This window comes from Boleophthalmus pectinirostris, unplaced genomic scaffold (genome assembly GCF_026225935.1).
Source record: "Boleophthalmus pectinirostris isolate CB_2022bp ecotype Guang Dong unplaced genomic scaffold, ASM2622593v1 HiC_scaffold_7, whole genome shotgun sequence".
Classification (NCBI taxonomy): domain Eukaryota; kingdom Metazoa; phylum Chordata; class Actinopteri; order Gobiiformes; family Gobiidae; genus Boleophthalmus; species Boleophthalmus pectinirostris.
In genome coordinates, this window is record NW_026571473.1 from 27,322,592 (window position 1) to 27,338,686 (window position 16,095).

At 36.8% G+C, this 16,095-nt stretch overlaps 1 protein-coding gene across 1 annotated transcript in view; it reads right to left on the minus strand.

Moving 5' to 3' along the window:
• Window positions 1–16,095, minus strand: part of tgfbr3 (transforming growth factor, beta receptor III) — a 150,351-nt gene that overhangs the window by 68,834 nt on the left and 65,422 nt on the right. The window contains exon 4 of the mRNA XM_055165064.1: window positions 12,525–12,662. Coding sequence (XP_055021039.1) covers window positions 12,525–12,662 — 138 coding nt within the window. The remainder of the gene's footprint in view (window positions 1–12,524; window positions 12,663–16,095) is intronic.

A 16,095-nucleotide genomic window follows, 5' to 3' on the forward strand; every position in this document is an offset into this window, starting at 1 on the left:
TCACCTTATCTCCATGATAATGTTATTGTTTTATTGCACAGTATGGCATTAAACATATATATTTGGCATTTATTTCATTACTAGGGCTGGGTATTATTCAGAAGTTGCCGATACATACCTCAATACATATGCCACGATACAGTACATATCTCGACAGTGCACATTCGATTCGATACAATATATATATAAACCACTTCTTGTGCAAAGTTCATATGAAACACACTAATTTTACTCATCAAAACAGTGAAAATGTCAAATGTGTCGCATAAACAAGTTTCCGTCCTCTAAACAAACAACAAAACTGTAGCACTGTAACAAAATAATTTAGTAAAATATACCAAAAAATACTCTTACGCAATATATCGATACAGCATCTCACGATATCGACAATATGATATATTGATATTTTTGCACACCCCTATTCATTTCATGTTTATTTGTTTTAAAAAAAAAACTTGAATAACATGCATCATTGCTGTGAGGGGGATCGCTTATCCACAGATCTGACCTATAATTTAGAGTTCCGCATTGAGATATATGTATAATAATAATGTATAATGTATAATGCCATACTGTGGGATATTCTTGATAAAGAAATACCATCTATATCCACATGTTGGTTGTTTAGTGTTTGAAGTAGCACCTCCAGTATCAGTTTTTGAAAATCTCGTACTATTATCTTCTCAACATTTACAGGAATTCTAACTGCATAAAAACACGTGCAGCCCTTTTCACACGTAATCTTTTCCATGGGACAGTAACTCTATGGTACAACAAACATGCTGTCATTAACATTTCTAATCTGTACTCATGGATTCCTGAACTATCTTTTGGCTTTGGTGCACCACTGGTATCTGCACTGCCCTCACGTCTTCAATTAGGGTTTCCAACATTTTTCATCATGTAAAACTGCAGGGAGTTTTCTCAATATGCTAATGTTTATTTTCCCTCTTTGAGCTCATGAGAGGTGATTGATCAGAGCCACATGTTGTAGTATAAAGCAGAGGATGTGCCAAATGTTTATCATAGGGCTGCAGTGTTGAGTGTGGGAAATGCTACAAGAACAGTGTGAACCAGTTCCAAAAGGCACAGGGAAGATAATGCGTGTGAGTTCATATGTAGTCATCTAGATCAATGGTTTGCAAACATTTTCTCTGTGTAATCTAATGAAGTTTATAGAGTATTTTTCACTCAGTCAGCTCGAACTACTGGTGTATTTCGGACTGATGTGAAAATATTGATATTTTGATAGTCACAATGTAAAAAAGTATGGATTACAGTGGAAAAATATCGATGTTTTGAAACAACTTTTGCAATACATGGTTTATATTGCACACATGTTTATGTTTTTAGATCAGTTTATAGTTGGTGGAGGAAAAATAATGTATTCACTGTTCCTTGTAATCAAACTAATAGATGTTCTAATGACAAGAGGGCAGCTCAGAATTCAGTGGTGGAATTTGCTTTTGATTTCAGATTTGTTGATCTCATTCATTGGCTAATATCTCTGTAATTACTAAGCCTCTCCACATGAAACAAAATGCAATGTATTCTCTGTCAGCACAAATGAATCAGAGCTTAATCATTTTTTCACACTTACTTCAGAAAGTGGTGTTATTATGCTTGCCTGGCAAATCCAGAATGATTTCTCTCTGTATATTTTATACAGATTGATATCTGGTCCCCACGCCCTCATTTGCGTCTCAAGCCCTGCCAAACATGAACGTGTAATCACATTTGTTTATTTCAGTGACACGTGAAATGAAAGAGCTCATTGGTCATTTATCATTTACAAATAAAATCTAATTTATTTAAACTCAGATTAACGTAATTTATTAATTCTTGAGTTGTGAGAAAGTCGTCTGGGTAGAATTTGTCAGCTGGATAAAGTTAATTTGGTTGAATACGTTTCGCAGCTCATCCAAACTAACTAACTAACTAACAGAAACTATAAACAAGTAAGTGTGTTAGTTTCAGAGTAGTTTCATTGTAGTTAGCTCCTCCCTGCAGACAGATATAAGGAAGTGCCCACCAGCGTCTGACCAGAACTGAAGAAGCAGCTTGGTTGAGTTGCGAAATGTCTTCAACCAATTGAATTTCTCCTTTGCCATAATTCTTGAGTTAATAAATTCAGCAGAAATCAGCAATTTTTTTCCTGTGAAACATTTTTCCTTCATTTTTTCTGATACAATAGACCATGTGTGTCCCTGATTGGCTAATCCATCTGTCAACCACACCCTTTTGAAAACTGGAAGATTCACCAGTGACCAGACTCACATCATCATAAAGTGTTGCAGAAGTCTGTCTTTTGGATCCCAAGCAGCCATTATGCAACCCCAAATACACAATTGCTATCAGTTAAAAAGACATAAATCATAAAATTAAAAAGGCAAATTTGTAGAGTCGGTAAAAACTAATATGGTTCACATTTGTTGATCATAAGTTTGGACATTTCTTGCAAAAACAGTACATCTATCAGAGTTATAGCCAATGGGCCCCCGCAGTCCATCTGAAATTATGCATCATCAAATTCTAGCACCTGAACGCAACATACTAGACCAAACCGAGGTGCTGAGAAAAGACATCGTAGGCGTGCAATAACTTAACAAAGATCTTAAAGGTGATGAATGTTGTAGCAGAGTATTTTATTTCTCTCATTACAAGCTATGCAAACTCAACAGTGCTACAGATGTGCTCTATATTCAAACTGGCAACTGTGCTCTATACAAAACAATACCATATGTGTCCGCGCCACTCAGGAACGCTCCTCTGCTCCTCTGTCTCCAAATAAAAACCAATAGTGGTCTCTATTAGCAATTATAGTCAGAGCATAGCACATGTATGGGGGATGTGCTTTTCTGACCCTGGTAATCAAAGAGAGGAGCACAGAGACCAGGCTTGGCAAAATGACAATAAGCAGCAAAGGCCAAATACCAGATTGTTGAGGGTTTTTCCATAAGAAATCATAAAAAAAAAAAAAAAAGATAAAAAAGTTTTTAAAAAATAGGTAGATGAAGACTTTTGAACCAAGTGCAAGAAAGTGCCATGATAAACAGTAAGCTAAACAGTAAATACATAAGCAATAAATATTTAGGTTAAAGGTGCTGCATCTGGTTTTTACTGTCTTAAAACATAAAAAACAGATTTACTTCATTTTAAATGCTTTGCGGCAGTTCAAAGTTATTCCTCACTTACCTTATGCATACGACTATCCTACGATGGGTTGAGTTTATAAGCACTTTTCGCAACTTTCAGAGATCAGAGCTTAGTTTTGCCATCATGATAAAGTCAACAACAACTAGCATGAAAATGCACACTTCCTGAATATCAGACAATAAATGATTTACCATGATCTAAAATTACTCCTCACTTACCTTATGCATACTGAGCATCCTACTTATTGACTAAGCTCTTTTCGCAACTTTCAGAGACCAGAACACAGTTTTACCATCACGGTAAAGTCAGCACCAACTAGCATGCAAGCGCACAATTCCTGATTATCGCACAGTAAACAATTTGAAAAGTTATTCCTCACTTATCTTCTGTATACCGAGCATCCTACTTGTTGGTGTATGCTCTTTTTGTAACTTTCAGAGACCAGAGCAGAGGTTTGCCATCATGGTAAAGGCAAAAACAACTAGCATGCACCCACACACTTCCTAATTATCAGACAGTAAATAATTAACAGTGGTCCAAAGTTATTTCTCACGTACCTTATGCATACCGAGCGTCCTACTTATTAGTTAAGCTCTTTTTGCAACTTTCAGAGACCAGAGCGGTGTTTTGCCATCATGGTAAAGGGAACAACAACTAGCATGCAAACACGTACTTCCAGATTATCGAACAATAAACGATTTGCCATGATCCAAAGTTATTCCTCACTTACCTTAATGCGTAACGAGCATTCTACTTGTGCGTTAAGCTCTTTTTGCAACTTTCAGAGACCAGAGTGGTGTTTTGCCATCACCGTAAAGTCAACAGCAACTAGCATGTAAACGTGCACTTCCTGATTATTGAAGAATAAACAATTTGCTGTGATCCAAAGTCATTCCTCACTTACCTGATGCATACCGAGCATCCCACTTATTAGTTAAGCTCTTTTCGCAACTTTCAGAGACCAGAGCGGAGTTTTGCCATCACGGTAAAGTCAACAACTCTAGCATGCAAACATGCACTTCGTGATTATTGGACAATAAAGCACTTTAGAATTAGATGCAGACAGCACAGTGAACATATTTTCATCTCAACAGTAGTATAAAATGCCCTTAAACAGAAGCATAACCAGACAGGAACAGACAACACTATCACACTGTCTTGAGAGTTCATGTTCCTGTACTAATGGAAAAAACTGTGCACCGTGAACTGTGGTTGAGCCGCTACAGTTAGAAATGTGTTGATAATTTCAAGTCTTATTATATTGTCTAATGCTGACTGACAACCATTGCATCAGAAAACATGTTTTACAAATGCCTTGTATGTTGTGGCATTTTAAAAGCCAGCGAGGTCCAGCGGCCAACACCAGAGTGCTCTTCATGTCTGAAGTCTTTCCAGGAGTCCATGTGTGAGCGAGGGACCAGGAAACAGGCACTGGCAGGCCTGAAGCTGACGCCAATTAGCCCCAGGAAAGTGCTCCTCCGCTGGGCTGAGTTGGTGAGGGAGGTCTGGCCATCACCCAGCTGTGGAGCCTGATCCTTAATGCTTTTGTCACACCCATTTGTCCTGCAGTGTGTTCTAAAATGATGGAAATTAGGCATTCAAACTCACATGCTAAATAAGCGAGTTTTAATGATGTTATTTTAAGTCAGAGCAGAAGATTGTTTCATTCAAATATGTTTAAGTGAGGCATCGTTCTCCTGACATTCTTGAAAGCCTAAAAGTAATTGCTTAAACGCTAATTTCCAAACCCCATACAAGGTCTACATGTTCTGCAGACTTGTTTTTTTTAATCATTCTAGCTACAAATATGTTACTGTTATTCTTCCGTGTAGTCACAAACCAACACTAAACAACATTTTCAAAAAAGCCTTGACAAAAAATTGGCATAGAAAGTTTACATTGATTATGGAAAAAATCATTATCACGATTATTTTGGTCAATATTAAAATCCCCTTTATTAAAAAGATTATTTTTTAGTTACACGATGCATTTATTCAGCATTTCTCTCTCAAAAAAAACACTTTATTGATAACTTACGCAAAACTTACAAACTGAAAATAAATATAGGCTACAAATATGTACCTTAGAGCAGTTTTAAAATGAACAAAATATAATCTGAACATGAAATAAGGCATAGAAAAACATAAATGTATCCTAAATAAATTATATATCCAGCTGTTCTACGATCTGTATAATTAAAAAAATAAAACAAATATTCTTTTTATATAAAAAATATCCTAAACTCTCGATTATATGAGTTTGGAGATTGTTTGACACATAAATCAAAATCTAGATTTGAGGTAAAAATCTTAATATGTATGTGTAATCCATGACATAAATAAACTGGTAATATTTCAAGTTCAGTAGCATATTGAAAAATCTTAAAGCACACATATTATGCTTTAACTGGCTTGCATCTCCACAAACCTGACTCTTATTTTTGTTTCCATGGAAATGTTGTTCCTTTCGACGTATTTATCTCCATGGAGAGTGTTCCAAAATATGGTTTCTATTTCCATGGACTCGGGCAGGTGACATGCCATCTCCGAGTTACATACTGTATCTTTAAGCATTTCAGATCCCTAGTGTGTACTGCAGTAGGAAAAAAGAGCTAATAGAGTCATATGATAGTGTATTAAAGTATTATGGTTATATAATAGGCATGTATAAAGTGCCTCTGGATCATGGCCAGGTGTGTTCAGGTTCGGCGGGTAAATACCAACAGCTGCTGTCAATCAAACAGCAGACATGTAACACCTCATTGAGTTGAGCCCTGCAGTCAGTCAGTCAGACCTCATTCAAAACTGCACCGGGGCTGCCAAGTACTTCAGCGTTTGTAAGAGGAGGAAGAAGATGTTTTATTTCAGCGGTAATACAGTGTGCACGCAAGCTACAAATCTAAACATAAGCTGAAAGACTTATCAGAGAAGTTGATATCTTTTTCCGCACTTTTAGGGGCTTATTTACTAAACCAGGTGCTAAATTATGAGTGCAAACAGAAAAAGTGCATGTGCTATGTGGGTGTGTTGATTTACTACTACAAATTGTTTTCCCACTGCAATTCTAATATGTAAATGCGAGTTTAGACTCTGAGCCAAAGGACTGCGCTGTTTCGGCTTCGTACGCACGCACACAGGCCCAAAAAATATGAAGACTTATGCTCACCGTTATCCCTATTTGTATCCATAGCTTTTAGTGCTTATTGTAGACATATGCCTGTAGACACATAAGCCTCATGAACGTTGCTCAGCCTCAGAGCCAAATCCAAAAACATACTGTCCAGTTGTATACTAGTAGTGAGTAGTGCGGTTGTGCAGTGATTGATTGTGGTACAGTAATAGAAGTGCAGAAAGTAGGACTGCTTGATTATTCAGGGTATCCTCAGGTTTGACTAAGACCACTTCAGTGAACTTAAGACCAACACTGGATCCATCATGCAGGCAAAAAATACCAGATCCAATTCTAATAATGATCAATCAACTAAAAGGACTATATCTAGAATCTAAGAGCCGCTGTGGATTAAACCTACACTTCCCCATGATCCATCCAACGTCTTCCTCCACTGTACTGATTGTTTGCTCATTGCCGCCGGCGCCAGAAACCAAACTATTGTTTGTGCATACTCCAAATTAGATGTTCATTCATGTTGTGTGATTTCACATTGTTTGCATTTAACATTGCACTGCAGCACGGTTGAGTAAACCAAAAAATAGGCTAATGAAATTTAAGACCTTTGTGAAAAAAATAAGACTTGGACAACATAATTTAAGACTTTATAAGGCCTTAATTTAGGAAAATGAAATTTATGACCAGGGATGCGCCAATATCGACACTGATATCAAATATCAGAGCTGATCCAGGAAAATTTGCCAGATCAGGTATTGGTTCCATGATATCGATTCAGCTTATATCCTGGTTTGATTCTTTACTGACTGATGTAGGTGCAGGACGTCTCATGATGTTTAAGCATTAATTCATACAAAGCTGTTCAGTAGTTTCGTGCAGTATACATAACAGTTACATTAAACAATCAGATCAATTGTTGTAATAAGTTAACTGTGTTTTGAGAAGAAAAAAATGCCATTTTCAATCCCTACACTGGAATCAGATAAGATTGAATATTGGCTAATAATACTTAAAGCCATAGTATCAATATCAGTACTTGAACTGGAAAAGATGGATTGGTGCAGAAACAATAAGTGAATGTTAATGATCTCAATTACTTACTAAACTATCTTTTATCACATATTTGGACAAAGCTATAACTAAACAAGAACTAAACAAAGGTTGATCCGAATGTAAAATGGAGCCTGGAACTGGGACTGGGAACTACAGCATGTCTAAACCAGAACTAAACCAGGACTAAAAAGGGTATCTCAGTGTTAACAGCCCATAGTGATAGTCCGTGGGTCTGTCAGCTGCTCCCTATCCTCGCTCTCTGACAGGAGCAGACAGCTAGAGTGAGCCTGACCTGCTGCTTAAGAAAACACGGACAAACCACATACACATGGTAATGCATCACTTTAATATGACATGAGAACATTCCCTTTGAGCAGGAAATGATGGTCTCTGCGTGCTATCACTGACCATAGACTTATAACAATGGCACCAGTGTGTAGTCTGACCAGTAAAATCAATGAGCAGTAAATGTACTATACTGCTATATGTTTTCTTGGGCGTTTAGAGTAAAACCCAGGCAAAGGAAGACTGCTTAACTTCAAAATATGGTCATCATAACTTTGGCTGATCCTAAATGCCCTTCTTTCTTCAATCAACCCACAAAAAGCACACAAGACTAATCCATCATTTACAGAAGATAAATGCAAGGGATTTTTTTTATGTTGCAATCACAGTCTGAATTTAGAAGTGGACTAAAGGAGTAGGACGACACCCATAGCTTTGAGCTCCAGTCAAATGAAGCTCATGAGGCAAGCAGTTATAGGAGAGAATTTAGGAAGATTAGGAATCGGAATTTATTCACAGATAAAAAAGGAAATTAAAAACACCAGGATAGACGAGGCTCATTGCAGCAGTTACAGAGATCGGTGACAATTTTTTCAATGTAAAGTCAACTGGAGCCAGAGTCAATGGAGCCGAAAACGTCCTCATGCTCACTTCCTATTTGGAACTCCGCGGCTAATGGGTTACCTATGCCCAGTCTTGGTTGCACCTCATTATACTTGCATTTTTTTTTTACATTTTGTTTTGTTCTATTTATGTTTAAGATGTTCAAAACTGAATAAATATATTTGAATTAAATAATAATAATAATAATAATAAAAAAGTTGTAAAATACTCCTGACCATAATCCTGGCTCTATAATTAGACTCATGTTCACGGCAGGTTAACAAAGCATCATTGATTAAAATATGGGTCAAATGCAGAGAAAAAAATCTCATATAGTGAAAATGTTACATGTACAACGCCCAAAGAGATGCATTAGCTAAACCAATATTTAAAAAATATTTAAAAAAAACTCGAACAACTCAAACTGCTGGTAAAAACATTGATCAGTTATAGTATCAGAATACTTTATTCTGAATGAATGCTAAATTTAGTATGAAAAATGTCAATTTGTTTAACATTAGACAAGCTGAAAATTCTTTGCAGTATGATGACACAATCCTGAACTATATAAGGAATTTTAAAAAGTTGATCAAACGGGGTTCCCACTTTTTCACTAACAAAATTTAAAAAATTTTCCATGACTTTTTCATGACCTAAAGTGAATTTTCCATGACTTTACGGCACCTACATGTGTAAAATTGATCAGACTTTTAGGGCTAAATATGAAATGTTAACCCTTTCCACTCACCTTATGGTTTATATTATAGTTTTTTAACATTCAAAATACTGTCAGTGCATTTATTGTCGACTCTTTTAAACAAAAGGCGCATACGTTCGAAAATAATCATAATAACCTAATGATAACTTAACCGAACTTTGTAGTTGCCTGAGAAAATTCCATGACTTTTCCAGGCTTGGAAAATGACATTTTCAATTTCCATGACTTTTCCAGGATTTCCATTACCGTGGGAACCCTGTCAAAATAAAATGATAAACAAAACAATAAGCTGGATCCCACAAAGTAACCATCTGTGAGCTTATATGGTGAAAGGGATTGTAAAATTCATATTTACAACTCTCCGTGTCATATGTGATTTTCCTGGTAGACGTTGTATACATAGAATAAACAGAAAACACTGGGCCCATGTGGAAGTCATTTGAACAGCTCATAGCACATTCTTGCTGAACGCCGTGGTGTTAACAGACAATTGAAAACGATTACTGTTAGGAGTGTGCAGATCGAGAAAGGCCCGCGGAGCAAAGACAGCCGTGAAACAAGCTTCTCTTTGTAATAACGCAGGGCTAAACTGTGGCTGGAGCTTATGGGAGTCCCTGGGCTATGGTTTTCTCATGTGATACACAGCCTCTGTCGAAAAGTATCCCCCAGACACAATACAGTATAGTGCAATATATTACGACTATAGGATGTTGTGAAGGGGGGGTCCAAATTGTTCATGGACTCAATTGTGCGGCATTGAAATCTTATTCCAGTGCGTCCTAGCAGTAACGATACTATGGCAAGGAAAATGTATTAAAATGAATTGTGAATGTGATATTGACGGAGATGAATGTTTCCTTTGCCATTGTCATGATAACAATAATGAGACAACTACATCATGAATGAGGTAAAATGTACCTGTAATTTCAGATAGAGCTGCAAAACTGGGCAAAACCTGGAGGACTAAAGAAAATTGAGGGAGGTGGAAGGGCGGGGTCTGCGGGTGTGAGGAACAGTGTGATTGATCTAACGGGTTTCCACACTTCAAACTAGGCAGCCAGGTCTTTGTAATCAAAAAAATCGAACTGTAATCAGGGCCGTCTTGTGTAATGTCACATAGTACTTGAAATTGCAATGGCTACTGAAAGCAGTCACTTAGATTTAGCCAAATTGAACAAGTTTGCAATAAAGTTGCCAAAAAAGACAGTAAGAACAATAAATAATGCTACTGAAACCCAATGTATCCTATTTTTTTATACGGTGCACCGGGTTATAAGCAATGCAACGAATTATAAGGTGCATTAAGCAAAACAAACATCTGACACTTGAGACTGATCCCATAGCCCAGGCATCCACGATCCATTGGCAGATCGTTGTATAACTCACCCCATGTTGCCTCCCTGTCTTGGTGAATAAGTATTATGAATGTGAATGTGGGTGGAAGTTTTTTTTATTTCCAACGAGAAGGACTCAAATATACATTGAGTAATAATGTGTTAAATGCAGCTATGCACAGATTTGTTTATATTTTACAGAAATGAAACTTAAAACGACAAGACTTATTTGCATAAACTATAAACGTTTATAGTTTTGGAAAAAAAAAAAAAAAACAGCTCGCTCCTTGTGCGCTGATGCAGTCAGCTTCTATCAGACTAAACTCTGCAAGGCTCCTGACTACAGTAGCTAATGCTCCGGCAATCCATCAAGCAGTGCAGCTTCGTAGCTTATCAAAGTCCTACTAAAACATTTTGACAGATTTTTGAGTGCCGTGTACCACATAAAATCGGTTCGAGGTTAGTAAGCACAAACAGAATTAATACATAAGGCGCACCAGATTATAAGGTGCTCTGTTGTTGTTTGAGAAAATTTAAGGCTTACTTAAAATTGTTTAATCCGAAAAATACGGTACACAGTTCTGTCGCAAAAACTTTGATTTTGAGTTTAGTTCCACTTTAAAATGAGTAGGCAGCGGGATTGCTCCAAGACATAGTATTTGTTAAGGTTACTGCTCACTCAAGTATTCATCCACACACTCCCATTGAACCTGGGAGTAGCTTCAGACATGACTCCCTCTTGAACTTCCACAAGACAGGTTAAGAAGTCAATTTTTACAGTTTCATTAAGTTCCACAGCAGGGCCCCAGGTAGATTCTGCTAAATATGGCAGTTCTCTGCAGGGGAACTGGCTCCCACTGCTTCCCCATATCATACCATTGTCTCATATCTGTACGTACCTTGTCTTAAAGCAGGCCTCATAAGCTACAATATTCAGGCAGTAATGAAGAAAACTTATCTGCAGCGGGCTACATACAGTAAGAGGAGCACGCCCTTCCCGGGAACTCCCCATTGGACCGTAAACAACTCAAAATAACTGAACTAATTGGGCATACTATTCCCAGCAAAACTCAGCAGAAAAACCTGACTCTGCGTTATTTTGAACTTTGCACTTTTACACTGCAAGTTTTTCGACATTTGGCAGTTTATCAACAATGAGAATACAGCCAAGCACTGTAAAAAATGTCCAATCTTGTTAGTGTAATTGTGCGGTAAGATCAGATTTATTTTGACTTGAAGATAAAATCGAATCAAGTAATACAACGTTAATGCGGAATAATCTTGTAATAACAACCTAGATGTAAAGTCTGATTAATAATTTTTATGTTCATTATTTTCATGTCAGTGTTGCCAAATAGTGACATTATGTTTTCAGTACCGTAATATGTGTAATAGAATAGCAGTGCATACAAACAACTTAAAACAACAAACAAACGTGGAAGTACACTAAAATCTGATTTCTGGATTTATCAGATTATTGAAATGCCACGGAAACAGTTATATCTGATGTTAGTAATCTGATTTCTCCTGTGCAGGTTTTGGCATGAAAAATTATGCAGCAAAGGGCAAACTAATATGACAAAGACAAAAATGTAAAAGAAAATGTTAAAGATTTGAACAGCTATTTTAAAATCCATTGTACTTTCTCTTTCAAATACAACAGTTGCTCTAAAAATTCATTGATTCACTAATATATGTCACCATTTCTGATTACTCTTGTTAATCAGATTTTTTCTGACCATATACTGCAAATGTACCCACTATTTTAGCTGAAATCCTTGTCATATAGCATTACGTTGCCAGTAAAGAAGCCATGGGAAACTGCTAATCAATAGTAAAACTAGAAAGGAATCATTTGAGCAAGAACCGATACGAAAAATGTCACATTCACAGGATAGAAATAAATCTTTCCTAGAACGATCTTGAGCCAGTATAAGACCACATAGATTAGTACTGTATACTAACTGGACGACTAAGGACATGGTAACATAAAAGAAAGTACTACAATTTAATGTTGAAAACCACAATCTATCATCTGAAGAAAGTGTTTTTAATTATCATTGTGGTATTGGGTATCGAATCTATTCCTTAGTATCAAAATTGAGTCTGAAATGTTAGTATCGTGACAACACTGGCACAAAATAAGCATGACTTTAATATTTGCCCTGCGCTGAAGGGTTAAAGCGGGGACAGGGTTTATCCAGTGAGGAAATGAGTCCCTGGATTTAGGCTGCAGGATCTGGACTCACATGAAAGGTGTGTGTGGCGCCGGGGGCCAGGTTCTCTGTGCGGATCCTCCATGTGAGCGGCTGCGGGGAGTTCAGCACAAACACCAGGGCCTTCTGGTGATGGAGCATAGACTGGATGGGCTTCAGATGGAGCTGCACCTAAAAACAGCACAGAAGGTCAGCATGAAGATGATATAGAAGCATGTCATTCATTCATTCATCATGCAGTTGGAAATTTCAAAATGAGATGAGAAGGATGTCAGAAAATCAAGCTTTTAAGTTAAAGTTTTATTCAAAAGCATTTCTACAGCTTTTGACATTACAAAAAGAAAAAAAATATAAACTGAAATCTTATATTACAGTGTTGTGATTTCAGTAATCTTGACTAAAAGAAGGGCGTGGCAAAAGCTCTTAAAACTATTGTGTGTCCCGATGTATCTGACCCAACCTGCACTTACAAGATTACACTTGTACGGGAATTCATGCAAAAACAACTGTTTATTAATTTAACCTAGGGAATCACAAATTCAATCTGCTTTTTTAATTATAAATTACAAAAAAATACATTTTTTCAGCTAATCCACTCACTATCTTCTCCTTTATGCTATTGTCTCATATAAATCTTTATAATTTAAGTAAAATGATTTGTCAACTAATGCAAATTTGGGTAGACTAAGACACAGTTGACCGATGCATTGACTGAACGACTAAAGGACAGTCACACACCAGAAAATTACTATTAGAAATTTTTAACTTTCTGATTTCAGTATTGATTAAGGGTCTGGGTTTTGATTTTTTGTCAATTCTAATCTTGACTAAATGAAATTAATCAATTAAAGCACAAAGTGGTTTTGCACATTGGATTTTTTTTGCATATTCTTATGTCCATTGTTATGAACTGTGAGGTTGTATGAATTGTTTGTTATCACTGACTGCGAAACAATTGCACCCCAGGGACATAATAAAGTTGAAATTGGATATTTTTTACTTCTGTACACACTTATGTACTTATACACCAGTAAATTGTGCACATTTTGGTTTAGGCTGTAACACTATGGTGCTCTCTGCTTCATAGTTATAACCTATAACATATGATGATTTTATATTTTGGACATTTTAGATGGTAAGAAATCATGTATCCGTAAACATGTGCCTATTCAATGGTGCTGTTGTCCAAGTACCAGCTCAGACCACGTCAAAAGACCAACAGTGTAACTCCAGGGTGAGAAACTGTAGTGAAAAGTTGACACTGTCCCTTTGGCTTTAATGTCTACGTCTTAAATAAACACTCCGCCAAAACCCGATTCCCTTTGATGTACGCCCAAGGTTTCACTGCCTCTGGGTAAAGTGCAGCATTGTAGGACAAAAGGATAAAAATGTAGTTTCACACATCAACCAGAGCTCAACAAATGGAACATGACAGAAGCACAAAACCTCCAATGTCTCCTCATAATCCAAGCTTGTATCCTATAGGCGATACATGTGTGTGGTTTTAACATGAAGAGCTGTCACTGTCCAATTCTATTCAAAAGGAAAAAAGAAAAGAAACACTATATGAGGTATTATTATTTGGCCTATACATATATGCCTTTAAGGTCGTAGTAAACATTTTTCACGCAAGTTTCAGTAATTCCTCATATTTAGCCTCTAAAATGCTTGCCCCTAGCAATCTGTAATTCACCAGGCTCCTCCTTGTTTTAGAGTCCATATATGTATTACTTTATCGCAAAATTCAATTACAGGTGTTTTTATTGCTCAAAAATATTGTGGAACTAAATAGAAGCGCCTGTAAATAGATTTTTAGAATGATCTTGAGCTAAGAACTAGTCCAAGACCGCATATACCTGGACGATTAAGAGAATATTCAGATATAAGAACAGATGATAATATAAAAAAGAGTACTAATGTTGAAAATCATATAAAAGTGTCTAAATAAATAGTGTTTTTTATTATCATTGTAGTATCGGAATTGGTATTGAGTATCAAGTCAATATCAAAATCAAGTTTGATATTTGAGTTTGAACTGGAGAAAAAACTACTATTTTTCGGACTATTGCCTACCTGTCTTGGTGAATGTGTCGTATGAATGTGAACGTGGGTGGATCATTTAAGTTTGTTTTTTATTTCCTACAAGAAGGATTCAAATATACATTGAGAAACAATGTGTTTAATGCAGCTTTGCGCACATTTACTTACGTTTTACAGAAACAAAACTTAAAATCACATGGAAAATTAGCAAAAACTGTAAGTGCTGAAAAAGTGCTTGCTCCTTGTGTGCTGATATTGTCAGCTTCTGTTGGACTAAAGGACTCGACTCAGTGGAATATATGTGTTTTTTCAGAGACAAGGTGATGGCGGCAGTGTGCCCTGAGTCAACGCAGAACTATACTTCATCCTTTATTCTGTGAGGCTCCTGAATACAGTAGCCATAATGCTTCAACAATCCATCAAGAGGTGCGGCTTTGTAGCTTACCAAAGTCGTACTAGAACATTTTGATAGATTTTTCAGCACCGTGTACCACATAAAATCGATTCGAGGTCAGTAAGCACACCTGAATAATACATAAGGTGCACTGTCGATTTTGAGAAAATTAAAGTATTTTAAGTGCGCCTTATAGTCCGAAAAATACAGTAAAAGCAATGGCGCATTAGTGGGGGTGAAAACAGGAGCAGATCGGAGCAATGACGTCTTCAATACATTAGAATAAACATTACTCTAAAGCACACAAATCACTCTACAACTAATACAACTTCAAGTGTGTAAATGAGAAGGGGTTACAAGCTCTAAAAAGTTCATCTTGCATAATAGGCCTCCTTTCAAACCGTGTGCACTCAGCAGTTATCATGCTTTGACTTTGTTTACCCCCTTCCCTGATAACACCTCACAGAATGTTTTCCTTAAAAGGCACTTGCTCCGCTCTGATACGCCGCTGAACCTCTCCGTCTCAACATTCACACAGAGCACCCTTTGTTACCATAAAAAAAGCAGTAAAACTAGAGAAAAAAAAACATGCTCAAGTGGCGTGTAGCTGTTAGCATCTCCGCACCTTTGCTATTCAGACTGGCATTTCCACAGTCTGTTAGCTAGACGGTCGCATAAACAAACTCGGCATCCTCGGTTACAATGTTTTGGACCCCTCGTAGGACTAGACTCGGGGTAGTAAACACTGCATGGTTAAAATATCTCAATATCCGGTAGGTCTTTGATGAGAGCTGTCTGTCTCATGTATTTGTATTCCCAGACTAATTTGGTTAGGCCCGGCTAAGGCTTTAAAGGACTCATTCATACCAAAGGATTCACGTGTTTGATAATAGGCCCCTGGGGGAAAGTGATTATGTTCACAGCTCCTGACAAGTACTTACTCAATCCTTTAACAATAAATACAATTGCAGTGTTTACATCCAATACAAGGGTAAATAAACTGAAAATGAGTCGTAATTTAAATTATCTTGTCTTATTATTCGAGTATGAATTTGTGGGAAGTCTATTTAATTAAATTTCTACATAAACTAAATGTATTAATATAGTTAAATATTATAGGCAGCTGTATGCAGTTTTATTAAGATATCTGTTGGGGAAAAAGCCAAATGC